We start from the raw sequence: 15,619 nt of genomic DNA, 5'->3' as shown, positions 1-15,619 counted from the left end.
TCCTACATCTCACCATTCGGCACATTTGGTCGTCGGCTTCGCGTCTGGGGTCGTGTTCGACTCGACCGCGCTTCGCTCCGCGACACTGGAGACGCCATTTGGATTTGCACCACGTCTCAAACCCCACCAACGAACCCCCCTAAACCGCATAAAACCTCCTACAGCACTCGAGTCTACTACACCGTCTTCTGGATGCCTCCCACAAATACCTCCGACGTCATGAAGGGCGCTACTCCCTCGCCTAGCCCGGCACCCGTCCCGAAAGGCTCGCCGGGCCCGAACACACCTCCCGCGGGGGTCAAGCGCAAGAGAACCGCCGCGGCGAAATACTACGCCGTGAAAGCAGGCTTTAAGCCAGGAATTTATTATGGATGGCCAGAGTGCTTGGCTCAGATCACAGGGTACAAGGGAGCCATTTGTGAGTGTCTTTCAGCAGTTACCCTACAGCCTTGATCTTGATTGAACTAATAAGTATGAATTCTGTCTAGTCCAATCGTTTTTAAGCCACGAAGATGCGACTGCTTTTTTGAATGGTGTTAAGAGCTCGTCCAGCCAGGCTGCGGATGGCACAGAGAGATTTTATGGGATACAAAGAGGTCGCGTTCCGGGCGTTTACACGGACTGGCCAAAAGCACAGGAACAAATCAAAGGATTCCCACGTCCACGGTATCGCAAGTTCCCTACTCGGGAAGAGGCAGAAGGATTTGTGCGTGAGGGACAAGGGCAAGTTCGACCTGTTGAGTCTGGACCTGCTAGCGTAAAAAAACCCACTGGACCACATGGAATTATGAGTGAACCTCCTAAAGATGCTGAAGGGGTCGAGTTTGCAGCCGGGGAAGGTCCTATCCCGATAGGTGCGGAAGATGGATTTGACCCTAATGTGTTGCTGGACCCATCAACAGGGAAGGTGGTTTACAAGACAGCACCCCAGAAAGCTGCTACTAAGACACAGGCGGCAGGAATTCCTGGGATGCTACGAATCTACACGGATGGAAGTTCCTTGCGTAATGGAACACCATTGGCATCAGCTGGCGTTGGTGTTTATTTTGGACCGGGTGATTCAAGGTCTGTTACTTCTTTTTTTTTATCTTGATCTTCTTTGTCCCACTGACTCACCTTAATTATCCTAGTAGAAATGTGTCAGAACCATTGAAAGGTACTCGTCAGACGAATCAGCGGGCTGAACTAACTGCCATTCTTCGAGCAATCGATATTGCTCCCCGGCATCGAGATGTTACTATCTTCACAGATAGTAAATACTCGATTGATTGTGTCACTGTTTGGTTCGTCAATTGGCGCCGGAATAATTGGATGACGAAGGATAAGAAACCTGTGGAGAACCGAGATCTCGTGGAGTCCATTTTGGTGAAGATTGAGGAACGTCAAGAACTTAAGGTTAAGACCTTGTTTCAGTGGATCAAGGGACATGCCAATGATCCTGGGAACGAGGCCGCAGATAGACTCGCAGTCAATGGAGCTCATGAGGGTGTGAAGCAAAAGGCCGAGGCGTTGGAAGCTGCTCGAGATATTCCTGATGAGCTATTGGAGGATAATTTTTGATTCTCACCTTGAATGTCAGAATAACGAATTTAGTATTATTGGATCAATATTGGAGCAATCTATGATTGAATTTAATACAAATTCAGGGTGTAGTTCGTGTTCATACTTTATGATGTATAGTAAGATGTCGTATTATCACGAGGTGCCAAGTCCCACTTCTCCACAATCCCCATTTCTTCATTTCTTTATTTCTATCAATCTTCATCTTTTCCTTATCACCACTGCATCCCCCACTACTTTCAGTACCTGGACTTTGAAATTATAGTCCTTCACCTCTTGTTCACCGTGGCTTCCTTACTTCGCTGGTGCTCTTCTCATATGATCACTCCAGACTCCCACTTGAAGACCATCCAAATCATGATTGAATAACATTTGCTTCTTGCTATTATTCACCAACCTAGTTGAATCAAATACGAGGATATCCCTCCATCTCAATTACCTTGAACTCATCTACTAAAGTCAACCCTAACATTGAACTCGACGATCTCGATCTCGATCTTAATCTCAATCCCGATCTCAAATTCTAACGGCCTCCGCTTCCGACTTCCGCTTGTGGGATCTCCACTATTGCCGGCAAGATGCCAACTCTTTCACTGATCAATTTCAACATCGTCTGTGCGACACTTGGAGGATTTATCTCTCTATTCGGATTGGTGTCCTACCTATGCAAGGAACAATTTTATCTCTCCGAAGCATGTACGTGACATGAAGTCCTTACATATATCCCACGTGTAACCCGTGAACTTCCAGGTCTTTGATGACTAACACTGCTACAGTGATCTCCTTATTAGCAGGCGTCTTATTCTCACCACATGCAGCCAATTTCATCCGACCAGAAGACTACGCTCTTCACTCCGAGTCCAATCTTGAAGCCATCACGCTAAACTTTACCCGTCTAGTTCTAGGCGTGCAACTTGTTCTAGCCGGTGTACAGCTTCCAAAACGCTATCTCCAGCTAGAATGGCGGAGTCTATCTCTTCTTCTTGGGCCTGGAATGGCTGCTATGTGGCTTTGTAGCAGTTTACTGATCTGGGCTATGGTCCCGGATTTAAAGTTCCTTCATGCTCTTATTATCGCTGCTTGTGTTACCCCGACTGATCCTGTCCTATCCAATTCCATCGTCAAGGGCAAGTTTGCGGATAAGCATGTTCCACGACCGTTGCAACGTATCATTGTTGCCGAGTCGGGTGCGAATGATGGACTGGGGTACCCGTTTCTTTTCTTCGGAATTTACCTTCTCAAGTACGTCGGACATGGGGAAGAGGGGTACTCTGGCGGTGTGGGGAAAGCCATGGGACTTTGGTTTTATGAGACGTGGGTTTATACGATTCTTTTGAGTATTCTCTATGGGATCGTTGTTGGTTGGTTATCAAGGAAATTGCTTCATTGGGCTGAGGAGAAGCGATATGTTGATCGGGAGAGTTTCCTGGTCTTTGCTATCGCGCTTGCAGTGAGTTCTCATAAGTGGAAGACAGAATGGGGACCCATGCTAATGATATCAGCTCTTCATCCTTGGAACATGTGGGCTTATCGGTACAGATGACCTTCTAGCATGCTTCATTGCTGGAAATGTGTTTACGCAAGAGTATGGTTTCTTCTAGATAATACGAAGCATTTCTAACCGCGTTTTAGCGACTGGTTCCGTCTCGAAACTATTGATGACTCCCTCCAACCAACCATCGACATGCTCCTCAATTTATCCATGTTCATGTGGTTCGGCGCAGTTTGTCCATGGAAGTCATTCCTGGATAACGACATTATACCGATCTACCGACTCGTCTTCCTGGGTATTTTGATCCTCCTTGTGCGTCGGATGCCGATTATCTTTGCTATGCATAGATATATCCATCAAATTGAGCACCTATCCCACGCTGCCTTCGTGGGCTTCTTCGGTCCTATTGGCGTTGGTGCTATTTTCTATCTCTCTATCTGCCGAGAATTCCTGCTCAACATCACTGTCGATGGGGAAGTGCGTGAAGATGCACAGAAACTAGCCGATACTGCCTGGATTGTGGTGTGGTTTCTGGTCATCTGTAGTATCGTGAGTGACTCCTAGCCCCAACTCCAATCCAATTTAAGTTCAATACTAATTAGGATCAGGTCGTGCACGGATTATCAGTTCCAGTTGGTAAAGCTGGTTACGCTCTCCCACGCACCTTATCAACCGTCATGACGAACAGCACAGCCGAAACCAACGACGCAGTCTCAATCGGTAACGTCCGGCACACACACAGTACAGCAACACCAATTGATAACGACAGCGCCAGCTTCCGGGCTCGTCGACGTAGACAAAACTCCTCGCCTACGCCGCCGTTGTTTCGACTTGGGCGTTCCATCGTCCCGTCTCCTTCGTCTTCTACTCAGAGACAGCCTGGTGTTGGGCTCTCGGATGAACCGGAGAGACCTGTTAACTTGATTCTGCATGAGTCTGGAATGGGTGAGGAGGGGACTCATTCGGCTTAGTGCTAGTCAATCTACCTAGGTAGTCAGCTAGTCGGTTGAGTGGGGTTATAGATAAAGATTTGACTCGCCTTGCGAGGGACCCTTTTTGAAGCTTTCTCAGCTCTATAGAACACTCTACAGCATTTTCTCATGGGTATCTCATACTTCAAGTTGTCTTCGTTTTCGTTTACGTTGTTTTCAAATGTTCGTTTCGTGCATTTATTTGTGTGGAGGGATGGAGGTGCTACTGCGGCAGTGTGGAGAGGTGAAGGAAGGTGTGTGTGCCGGGCTAAGGATCTAAGGCCTCTCGGGCCTACAGTCCGATAATTTGTCATTAGGAACTTGAAGTTGATAGACTAATTTGTTACTCGTCATGCATCGGTTTACTAGTAGAAGTAGAATCATGACTAGACAAAAAATTTAGAGAGTGATCGTACAACGCCTGAAGAAACAAAAAGTACAAAAAGTACTCCGTACAGCAAGGGCAGTTCCTGACAAGAAGAGCAACAGCAAAAAATATAAAAACATACAAGAGCATGTCTAAGTTGGTGGTCACCTAGCGCCCACTATTGTAGCGTGGGCGGCTCGCCGCTCTAAAGGTTCACCCCCTTCAGGGTAATGCGGGTAAATATTCACCCACCTGAATATTCTCCACCTGAAGGTGTATCGAGATGTATATTTTCGCAATTTGAAATTCCTCTCTTTGTGAGTGACCCCGATTCTTCTTTTAAGGCTCTTCTTCTTCTACTATCTCTGCTTTCCTCTATAAATACTTATATCTCCACCTGGATAAGGTTAAAAAGCTTTATGGAATAGGCTAAGGCTCTTTGTGAAAGAGTCCCGCTGGGCAAGGCTAATTCAACTAGGTTAAAAGACCACTATAATCTTCTCTGATAAAGATTATGCCCAGCACCAGTTTACATACCAAGAAACCTATTCAGAGTTCAGCAGCAGAGGTCAGGTTCCGGAACACCATGTGTTCCGTGACACTCTTCCCTATTTAAAGATTAACATTGGAGTAGAGTCTGTATACTTAAGTGTTGTTTAGGGTATTTTATAGATTGTTATAATAATGTATAAGTACTTGATTATACAGAAGGATAATTGTTGAAATGTTTTTTAAGGTATTTTACTAGTAAATACTTAAAGGATAGCTTCAGTAGGGTATAGAGTTATCCCCTGACTAGTACGTAATCTAGTATACGTGTGCAGGAAACATGAATTCTTTCCGACATCTGGAGTGTCCAGGTGGCAAATGTTCTCCCTTGAAAAGGCCTGTTGTTTTGAGCATGATCTTTAATATTTGTGCTAGAACTAGTCATAGAGCAAGATCAGAGCATTCTGACACTCCATGAGCATAGATTATTTCTCGTTGACAGTCAGAATTTGTGAACCATTTGGATGAAAATTTGACAGTGGCAAGTTAGAATCTTCCGGTACTAATTACTCACGAAGCCGTTGAAGCAAAAATGAATGAATCGATCCACAGAATTTATTCCCAAGGTTGGTTGCTCAATTTGTGAACTTCCAAACTTTTGGTCCGATTTGTTCTAGCTATCAATTCAAATGTTCATTTGTGACGTATAATGTGGACGGAATCCTATGACAGCAGATCGAATTGAAAAAACGGGGAGGTTTGGCTTTAGGGTTCGGCTTTGGTGGAGCCAGAGCTCCACCCTGCAAGTATCCTCAAACGTTGTGTATTGTTGAAGCAGACTGAAACATCTTTTCCTCTCGACTCACTTCCAATTTTGGAATTCCCTAATTATCGTGCTTTGAATTCAGCTCACATGCGATCTCTATCAGAACTATTGGAGAAACTTTTGCAACGACGCGTAAAAAAAACCTCTATAGATTGAAGTCTCAAAAGGTAGAATCTCATTTGCCCTTTGCTGTTCATCCATTGAAATTCTCAAGCTTGCAATTTTCATTGCTCTCAAGCTTTGAAAAGAGAGCTGGGAAGCTTTCTAGCTAGACATAAGAACGAAAGTTACCGCCTGAGTCCGCATGTCACTATTCGAAGGGGCGTTTTCCGAACGTGGGTATGTTGGAATTCCGGTAGAAAAAAACATACACTGCAAAATTTCGCTTCCAAACCAGCAGGCATACAGAATTGGAAGATTGAATCTTCTATGAATCATGCCTATTTGAATGTAGACCCATTGAAATATTACTCTATAGCGCGGAGTACGCCTTCTTGGTATGTCATAGCGAGACGGATATGTCATGTTAGCCAAGGTTGTGATGGCAGCTACTAGTTTAGAATAAAAACTCTGACGTATCCTTGAGACTATCTACGGAGATTCTTCCCTCAAGTGCTCGCTCACACAGCGTGTGTGGTTGGCATTTTTCTGCCGATTTCCATGCTGGATTGAGCGATAAGTTTGACTACACAGCATTAGGCTCATATCTTCACTTTGGATCATTCATGCATTCCGATTTTAACGCTTTAGTAGGAGTATACTGAAAATGAGAGTTTTCAATGCCACATAAGTCGTGGAACTTTTATATCCTCAAACTATGGCTCGCTCTAGATGTATTTCATACCGAAATTATCTCTACGTAATTTGCCCTTTCGGAATGTTGCATGTAGATCAGTAATTCAGTTCGGTATGTTAGCCGCGGAAATCTGTTTTTTTTTTCATGCAAGGAACGGCTGTACTAAGAAATTCGATGCGTAGACAGATGGAACCTATCCCGGATCATTAGAGAGGTTGGTGTCATCTCTATCGCATTCGATGGAATCGAGTCATTGATCAAGGGGGATATCAATAGATGAAGCCCATGCAAAGACTCGAAGAAAAATTCAGGAAAAGTGGGTAAGAATTTTTATGGGGCAGGTATGGGGTTAATTAAAACTAAAAGGTCTTGCATATATTGGAAGTAGTGACGTTGTAAGGATGCTTGCAAAGTTATTTTGTCTCAATCACGAGGTGACAGGTTCAAGCCTGTACTGTGGGGTAGACTCAGGATTTGGAAAAAAAACAATTGAGGTTTATGCGTAAATACGAGGTTATGATGAATTGGCTGGTACATGATATGCGGTTTCAGTAATGAAAAGAACATCCGGAGCTCCTTAACTCTGGCCTGGCTCACGACTAGACTGAGAGAAGGAAACAAACCTTGGAAAAACAGCAAACGGGAATGAGGTGGCAGGCCGTTCATCAGGAAATTTGGCTCAACCTTACATTCTTTGAAATATTACGGGAAAACATAGAATTCTACTGATACTACGTATAAAATCAAGAGCTGGCGGTTTGGTCCTTAATTGACTTCCACTCCTGGCCTTAGGAATACTTAGGTGATTAATCATATCTCAGGTGCTGGCTGTATGTATGCGTATGCACTTTTACTACCTATTATATTACTACATGCTTATATGGAGATTCTAGAGGTCTAGTAATCCATATATGGACCATCTTTTTTTCCATTCTCACGGTGACAAAGCTAATATGAATTGAATCCTGAAATTCTTTCTACACTTGATGCACCCGAGACTATAAGACCTGTTCAAAAACTGGGAATCAGTCCGAATTGCATGTTTTGTGCATATTATTAGGTTGCATGATACCTGTATGATTACCTGGGTTCATGAAAATTGGGTAGCGGTCAATAAATCCACATGAACCTTTAATGCATTCATCAAGACAGTGAAGCTTTTGATCAAATACCTTCTATAGTAGTCCCATTATATCTTTATCTATGGATCTAAGCTACACCCATATATCAATTTCTTAAACAGAGAGACCATTGCTCTTAGACCTTGGATTAGGTTTGCCAGATAGTATATGACGCTTCCAATCTTCGAAAATTCGTTCATCCTCGCATGTATAATATCAACTATCGACGTAATATTGCGGAGTCATGAGCTTATTTTGAGTTAAGATGATTGTTACTTTTACTGGAGAATTGTTACAGGAAGACTTATATCAATCCTTGATTTCCCAAAAATTCAGTTAGAGGTTCTTATTATTGAGTAACTTCCTTTTTCTTCCTGCTATTTTATCTAAAAGCCCTAGGACTTCCTCTGACCTTAAAAAGTATACCCTTCGCGACCTAGGTGTCAAGGAAGACAAAGGAAACACTATATTGAGAATCATGCAGATCTATTGCCGTATTGTCTACGGGATTCGGCACCAAGTCCGGCCATACATAGAGGGGGATTCCTGTAGGGCCAGACTTACATTCCTCAAGTGCTAGTCGCTGTATCCAAGTGAACCACCCCTCGTGCTCTCCCCTTAGTATATCTCGCCTAGCCCACAGGTCACCCTAATCTGACAAGTTCATTACAGCTAGAAATATAGTATATATCTCTATCACTAAGTTACAAAACTTCTTTTAGCCCTTTAATAAAGCCAGGATTTACCTAAAACCTATGATCCTATAAAGACAGTTCCCTATATACCATCGTTACTAAGATATCAAGCTGTAATTTATTGTGTTTACTATATTTTAGCAAATCAGGCCAAGTGTTATATGATATGTGAATGCCTGATTTGCTAGGATCAGATTGATGCATGATATACATTCTGGTATGTATTCTGATTCAACTTATTTTTTGGCCAAAATATACTTTATTTTGCCTGCATTCTGATCTGATAGATCATTTCTTTCTTTCTCGCCCAAGAGCCTTGTGTTAGAGCTAAAAGATCTACTAACCTTAAAAAGTGCTCTATGGATTCCAGACTATCATTGTTTCTTTCAGGTTCTAAGATCCCTTGGTATTATATTTTTCCTCATGTTCATAATCTTTTATTTGGCCTCTTATAATAGTCTAATTTCCCTCAGCTAGCTTAGCATAGTCTTCAAGAAAAATTAACAACAGTGATTCTAATTGACACACTTGTTTTCTGTCCTTCCATTTTGGTTTCTTGTCTTATCCTTCTGGTCCTGAAGAACTGCCACTTCAACCCAGAAGTTGGTTCCTTCTTGGTCGTAGCACACACTTGTTCGTCCCCAAACGATCCAAACAAGGTCCATCCCCTTCCTTGATAGTTCCTACTATCTCCTCTGGAACCCCCTCAGCGTAGTCGGGATCAGATCCCTTGATCAGCTGACATCTCTGCAAGACTGCCTAACTTGGTCTGGCGTATGTCCCCTGCTGAAAACTAAGAAGCTAGAAATAACCATAAGTGGATCAGGTGCTTGTCATAGTGTATATAAATATTATTAAGACTGTAAAGTCTGATATGATGGTGGCCACCATCATATCAGAAATTTTGTAGGCTTAAGGAGAAGTATATATATCTCCTCATATAATAACCTACAAGGGTCAGGCTCACTCAAACTATGGTGGTGTGATATTCGCCCCAAGATTACCATGTATCTTTCCTTGCTTACATCATGTTACTGTTATGATCGCACATCACCTGATGTCATTATGTTTGATTGTATATAAACTACTGTTATTCTATACTTAATCAAACATGCACTTTTACCTTCTAAGATCTCAGTGGCACTACAAAAACGACTATATAAGAAAATTTCACCTACCATCCTCTACACTTTTTGGATACTATCATATCCCTGATATAATTCTAAGGTTGTCATATACTAACCCCAACACTAGATGAAACAGAAACATATATCTTAGAGATGGTAAATTAACCAAACAGCCAATCTAGAATCACCTCTACCACACATCCACCTCATAATACAGATGATAGTGTCAGTAGAGAAATTCAAACACCTATTACTTTTCTATATCGACTCACTACTATAATATAGCATAATTACTAGGCTTTATCTCCTTAATCTTACAATCTTCCTTTACAAACTTCCTTAAATAATACTTTTCTACACTCGTTATACTAAAATAATATAAGTATCCCGTAAGCGAGCGGGCCATGTAAGCGAGCGGGCCACCGTTCTACCTACCAACGCATACTTTATAGTATTATTCAACCAACAACAAAGATGATTAATTAAAATAACATCTATCCTAGTTAGGACAAGTATTCCTTCTATGTCCAATATTTCCACAACTCGTACACTTTGGCAGCGCTCTCCCAGTGGCCGTTTTTCGAGCTTCCCGCCGCTCTGCATCTACCACCCGCTCTGCTTCTACTATATCCTCCTCCTTCTGTATGCGCTGGCTTGCCTCGTTCACAGTCATTCCACCCTTATTGGCCATCTGCCTATTAGGTAGGGCACACTTACGTGCCTGTCGCCCATTCTCAGCGCGTAATTGCTCAATTTCATGAGCAAGAAATGCGCCGTTATGCATAGCAATCTCACATCCCTTAATCAGCTGCTCAAGCGCTTCTTTAGCTGGGCTGGGAGGTGTATATGACCGCTGCTTCAATAGCATTTTGATTGACGAAGCCTGTCGTCGGACATCGGTAGGCTTGTATGGCGTATGGGGGGTAAAGTTACTGCTTCCGCTACTAGGGGGTGGTGTAGGCGTACGTAGCTTTATATCAAGCTTCTCAAGCACCTGCTGCGGGCTAAGCGGAAGTCAACCAGCTGCTAAGAAGCTATTTGAAATTATAGCTGGCTTATAAGCTTGGTCCCGGGTAGATAGGTATATAGCAAGAAAATCAAGCGTATCGATGTGGTGTGTGCCATATCGAAGCTTTTGCTGGATAGCCTGCCCATAGGTATGCTTTATCACACTAAAACACCCAATATCAAGAAGTTGAAGAAGAAGAGAAGAATGGGCTGGTATACATAATGGTAGGACATGGTTTTTCTCGCATATTTGATCAAATTCAGGTGTCAAGTGGCTACCATGGCCATCCATAATCAAAAGCCGCCACTTTCCATACACACGTGTATTTGTATGTGGTAAAAAGTGATTCCGGAGCCAACCCAATGTAATTTGATTGGTAGTCCAGCCATTATCACTAACATCTAATTGCCAATCAGATGGTAGGGTTTCGGCTGAAAACCAGGCTTGGTTAAACATCTTTGCTTTAAAGATGATATATGGTGGCAGTGCCCATCCACGACTGTTGATTGTCTCAATAGCAGTAACCCACTCACTATTTCCTGATGTAAGAAGGCGTCTTCTCCCATAGTACTCAACACGTGTAACAACATGGGATGTACTTGTCATACCCATAGCAAAGCCAGTCTCATCAAAGCTATAAATATCCTCATTAAGGATACCATATGTAAGAATAGCTTGCTGTACACGGTTAAACCACTCCGTTATAGTAGCTGGATCTTCACACAAAGCACGATTATATTCATATCGACGTGATAGACATGTAGCAAGCTCAGGTGTCCGTTGGATATAGTTATATACCCATTTAGTCCCAACTGTCTGCGGGGTGGCCTCTCCACGCTTAGCAAGCAATAAATTTGCCATCTCTCGTACCATAGGCTGCGTAGGCGCTGCACCACGTGTATCCATAGAAAGTATCCATCTGCAGAGCGAATCCTCTTCTACTTCGGTCAATTTATGGCCATTTGCGCGTGTAGTAGACCGAGATAGGTGGCCTGCTAGGCGTCGCTGGAGCGTGGTCCTTGGTATGTCAAATCGCCTTGCTACCTCGCAAATTGTGGATATTTCACCATTTTGAAAAGCCTGGATTGCAAGTAGGACCTTGTCTTCTTGGCTGCCTGATTTTTTGGCTGAACTAGTGCGTTTGGGTGGCATGGTTGCTGGTTGAAGATTGACGGTCGCGTCTCGTGGCTGGAAATTTGGTGGGTGGCCCGCTCGCTTACGGGATACGTTACAGGATGTTAGTGGCTTCGGGCTTGTCGAGGATTGACAAGCCCTCATCGGGTTCAACCTGTTACACCTTAGACGAGATTTTAATCACTCTAGAAGGTTTAGATACCTGGAAATATTCCATAATAAAAACTAAAATAAACTTATTAAAGGTGAGAGCTATATTAATATAGTAGAGTTCTTAATGTAATGAACTTGTCAGATTAGGGTGACACCTGTGGGCTAGGCGAGATATACTAAGGGGAGAGCACGAGTGGCTGGTTCACTTAGATACAGCGACTAGCACTTGAGGAGTGTAAGTCGGGCCCTACAGGAAACCCCCCTCTATGTATGGCCGGACTTGGTGCTGAATCCCGTAGACAATACGGCAATAGATCTGCATGATTCTCAATATAGTGTTTCCTTTGTCTTCCTTGACACCTTCCTATTATCCTACCCTCTCTTAGGATAGGTCTATTCCTATATCAGGTTAGGTCTATTCCATAGAACAGATTCCCTGAGGGGCCTGATGACAGACTTGTAACTGGAGTCAATTTCTGGCAGAACTTTCATTGTCAGCACATGAATTACATTTTAGACGCAAAAAATACCTTGAAGCAGCTCTCCATTGCTGGTAACAGAATTGTATTGGCTGTGATATCCTTCATCTCTGAGAGTTGACAGAGTGCATCCTCCAGATGCTGTTTCTTGGCCATGTGAGGCGACTTCTTGAACAGGACAGTGAGATTCCTGTGAGTATTCCTGTGGCTGCTGGTATCTCTTTTCGGATTGATCAATGACTGCCCATTGTTCCAGGAGTGATTTCATGCACGAGGCCGCTACTTCAGCTGAATACTTTTGCCAGATCTTGCTTTTGTGGCTGTCGGCATAGTCGCAGACTCCCTTTATAACAAGGAAAGGCATAATACCGTCAAGTCCCGCGCCTTCCATCTCAAAAGCAATCACATTCTCCTGATTAGAAATTCTGTCTCTATCCCTATCAGATTCATCACAGTGTCTCCTGACGCTATGCGCCCAAAGTGAATATTGAGCTCCCTCTGAGATGAACGCAAACGATTGACCAATCTCTCCCGATCACACTTTAGCTCTTTACATGTGGCTTTCTGGGCCTTTTTGCAAAGCTTCTTCTCCGTACATGTTTTGCATTTCGAGGTATTTTGATCCTTATGGTGGTAGCTCTGTTCAAAAAGCTGATCCGATTGCCTAGGACGCAAGAATAATCGCTAGTTTGCGCTCAAAGAACACCAAGATGATGATTTGTCCTGTCAAGGAGATGCTTGCGGCCGTTTGGGCTTCTGAGTTTGCGTAAGAATGCTTGTACTTCATAACCTGCACCAGACCGAGACGTCACTTCTCTGCATTGGAAGGTCCCAGGGTATTTTTTTCCAAAATCGTATGGCAAAATCTCATCACTTATGACGATATCACCAAGGAATATTCCCTCTTCGATACCTCTTGGCACCCCTCCACAAACACCAACAATCAAGGCAAGTCGGATACTCGGAAAGCTCCAACGGCAGCTCTTTGCGACACTTGCAGCTTGTACCTTTCCCATGCCAGTCATGTATGCCAACACGATATTATGATTACTGATCACGCCCGTTCAATAGGAGTTTGTGCCCTTAGGTGCTTTACCGAATATGTCACCATTTGCATCCCAGATGTGGTCAAAAAGGTCCTCCACTGCGTCAGACTCCACATCTAGAGCACAGATGATTTCGATGCTGAAGTCCTTGCATTCTCTTGGTTCTAGCGGAAGAAGCATCGTTATAAAACTAGAGTGATAAATGAAAGTGATCTAAAGATCAAAATTCTGTTCGTCGGATGCCTGACAAAAGTAAATAATACTTGAGACTTAGACTAACCACGTCACACTCTTCCACTTCAGCGAATGATAATAAGAGAGTAAGCGCTTTACGAACCCCAAATACTCAGCCTCTTGAAATTCACATAGTGACATCGAGACTCCTTGAATTCTTACTCTTCACACAATATGTCACCACTTGCCAGAAAAGCTATGAAGACCAAAGCAGATATTACGGATATCCCTGATGACTGGCTGATCTCCAAAATCGACCATAGCTCTGAAAATCCGAATTTCGGCTTCGTCAAAAGCCTTTATCAAACATGTTCAGCTGCCCTTGTATCTATGTGGAAATCACATATTCGATTAACACCTCATAATCGACAGAAAAGCATTTTGAAGAAAGATATAGCCAGCATCCATTTTTGGAAAGAAAATTTCCCTACTGGCCACCTTGATACCATCCTTGCAGAATCAAGCGACTTGAATATTCGTGTGCTCCAGAACCTGACGGGCATTGGCAAAATTCTCATCTCCATTTTCACAGACTATGATGAAGCAATATTCAGCACAAATAACAAGCGTTATCCCGAAGTCAAATTCTCGAAGGAGTTAAACACAAAAGTCGAAAAGGCTGCACTGATGCTTGATGTCGAAGAAAGATCTGACCAGTCGTCCGATGACGAGACCGACGATTCCACTCCAGCGACCGAACGTCAACAGAACCGCCTCGGACGCCTTCACTCCTACATAAGCTGTCTGATAGGCCTTACACCCGTGATGGAGAGGTATATATGGTCTTTGCAATGCAAGGCGGAAGTTCAATATGTTCCTATTGAGACTGATTTTCATTCGACTCATCGTGCGCAGCCTTACGCTATGCGTATTCGCGACCGGTCAGTGTCCTAACCAGGGCCTTTTATTTTTCCCATACTGAATTTGAAGCAAGATTTTCGAACGCGGCTACCTCTCTTGTAGAGAGGTTGGCAGAGGCTAACCTAGAAAGATCAATCAGGCTTCGAACGAAACAAGACGAAGAAGAAGTGGGCGACCACACGAATGAGGATGCTGTGACATTGTTCAAGCCATTTTCTCTGTTCCATGACTCTGGTATTGGGACATCCATTCCTACAATTTCGCAGTATGCCGCTACCGTTGCTTCCCATACTTCGTTCCTGTCGGTCGCTGGAGAAGATGCCATTGGTCGCCCTCGAGTTCCCTCTCTACCGCAGCAAGAACGTTCCTTTCAATGCGAGTACTGTCACAGGATGATATTTATGCGAAATCGAATAGAGTGGAAGTACGTGCGCAAAAATAATCAAGCTAAAAAGTTCGTTATACTGACTAATAGTAGGATGCATGTCTTCGCTGATCTGGAGTCATACATTTGCACACAAAATGGATGCAAGGACGCAATAAAGACCTTCCCAACCCGTCAAGCGTGGGCAGATCATGAATTCAATGAACACTTTACTTTGCGCCGATGGCGTTGCTTCACTTGCAGTACCATGCTCGGCACCCCGGAACTCTTCGTTGAACATTTGGCTCAAGTGCATGATAAGGAACTGCCTGATCACCACTTGACAGCTGCGACTTCAGAAGCGCAAGAGACTGTTTTGGCCCCCGAATTTGAAGCCTACAAGTGTGGCTTATGCTTACAGGATGGGTTTCAGACCAAAAAGAAATATTCAACTCATGTCGGGCGACACCTGGAGGAGATCTCTCTGGCTTGTCTCCCGAGAGATGAAGAAGACAGTTCTGACGATGGCTTGGATACAGAACTATCCAGCACCCGCGGAGATGTTGATGAGCCTTTTTCCTCCGTTGGACAAAATTACGAGAGTGATGAAGGTTCTAACGCCCAGGTCTCGACGCCTCAGGGTAATCCTTCTCTTGCTACGGCCCCCGAGATGGAATTGGGTGTTGACAGAATGGCGGAGGCCCCTTTAAAACAGAAAGAATTTGCGGAAAAAGATGTTCCTTCACCTAAATCACACCTTGAAGAGCGTCAAATAAGAGGGAAGGATGGGTTGTATGTATTTGGTGAATCCATAAAATCTGAGCCAGCCATGGCGATGCCCAAGGCCTCGGGAACTGGGTATGGGTCTCTACAACCGACTAGCTACTGATCTGTT

The 15,619-nt window shown here is 43.7% G+C and overlaps 4 protein-coding genes across 4 annotated transcripts; 3 read left to right on the top strand and 1 right to left on the bottom strand.

The window, feature by feature from the left end:
- Nucleotides 1-192: 192 nt before the first annotated feature.
- Nucleotides 193-1,560, top strand: N7483_007961 (RNA-DNA hybrid ribonuclease; the record flags this gene model as incomplete). Its single annotated transcript, XM_057091398.1, has 3 exons — nt 193-418; nt 489-1,065; nt 1,131-1,560. The coding sequence occupies 3 exons, from the start codon at nt 193-195 to the stop codon at nt 1,558-1,560; spliced, it is 1,233 nt and encodes a 410-aa protein (XP_056946139.1).
- Nucleotides 1,561-2,138: 578 nt separating this feature from the next.
- N7483_007960 (putative Na/H antiporter) lies at nt 2,139-4,023 on the top strand (the record flags this gene model as incomplete). The annotated part of the gene is made up of 5 exons (XM_057091397.1): nt 2,139-2,256; nt 2,337-3,010; nt 3,063-3,145; nt 3,193-3,601; nt 3,661-4,023. The coding sequence occupies 5 exons, from the start codon at nt 2,139-2,141 to the stop codon at nt 4,021-4,023; spliced, it is 1,647 nt and encodes a 548-aa protein (XP_056946138.1).
- An 8,230-nt stretch (nt 4,024-12,253) lies between these two features.
- N7483_007959 (5'-methylthioadenosine/S-adenosylhomocysteine nucleosidase family protein) lies at nt 12,254-13,244 on the bottom strand (the record flags this gene model as incomplete). The annotated part of the gene is made up of 3 exons (XM_057091396.1): nt 12,254-12,631; nt 12,673-12,903; nt 12,924-13,244. The coding sequence occupies 3 exons, from the start codon at nt 13,242-13,244 to the stop codon at nt 12,254-12,256; spliced, it is 930 nt and encodes a 309-aa protein (XP_056946137.1).
- A 429-nt stretch (nt 13,245-13,673) lies between these two features.
- Nucleotides 13,674-15,613, top strand: N7483_007958 (uncharacterized protein; the record flags this gene model as incomplete). Its single annotated transcript, XM_057091395.1, has 3 exons — nt 13,674-14,380; nt 14,434-14,784; nt 14,836-15,613. 3 exons carry the CDS (start codon nt 13,674-13,676, stop codon nt 15,611-15,613), a joined length of 1,836 nt encoding a protein of 611 aa, XP_056946136.1.
- Nucleotides 15,614-15,619: the final 6 nt, after the last annotated feature.

The sequence above is a fragment of the Penicillium malachiteum genome (genome assembly GCF_028827825.1).
Source record: "Penicillium malachiteum strain IBT 17515 chromosome Unknown utg000003l:1.0-4950554.0:1.0-4952489.0, whole genome shotgun sequence".
Lineage (NCBI taxonomy): Eukaryota > Fungi > Ascomycota > Eurotiomycetes > Eurotiales > Aspergillaceae > Penicillium > Penicillium malachiteum.
The sequence above is the reverse complement of the archived record's forward strand: the minus strand, read 5'-3'. Positions and strand labels throughout refer to the sequence as shown.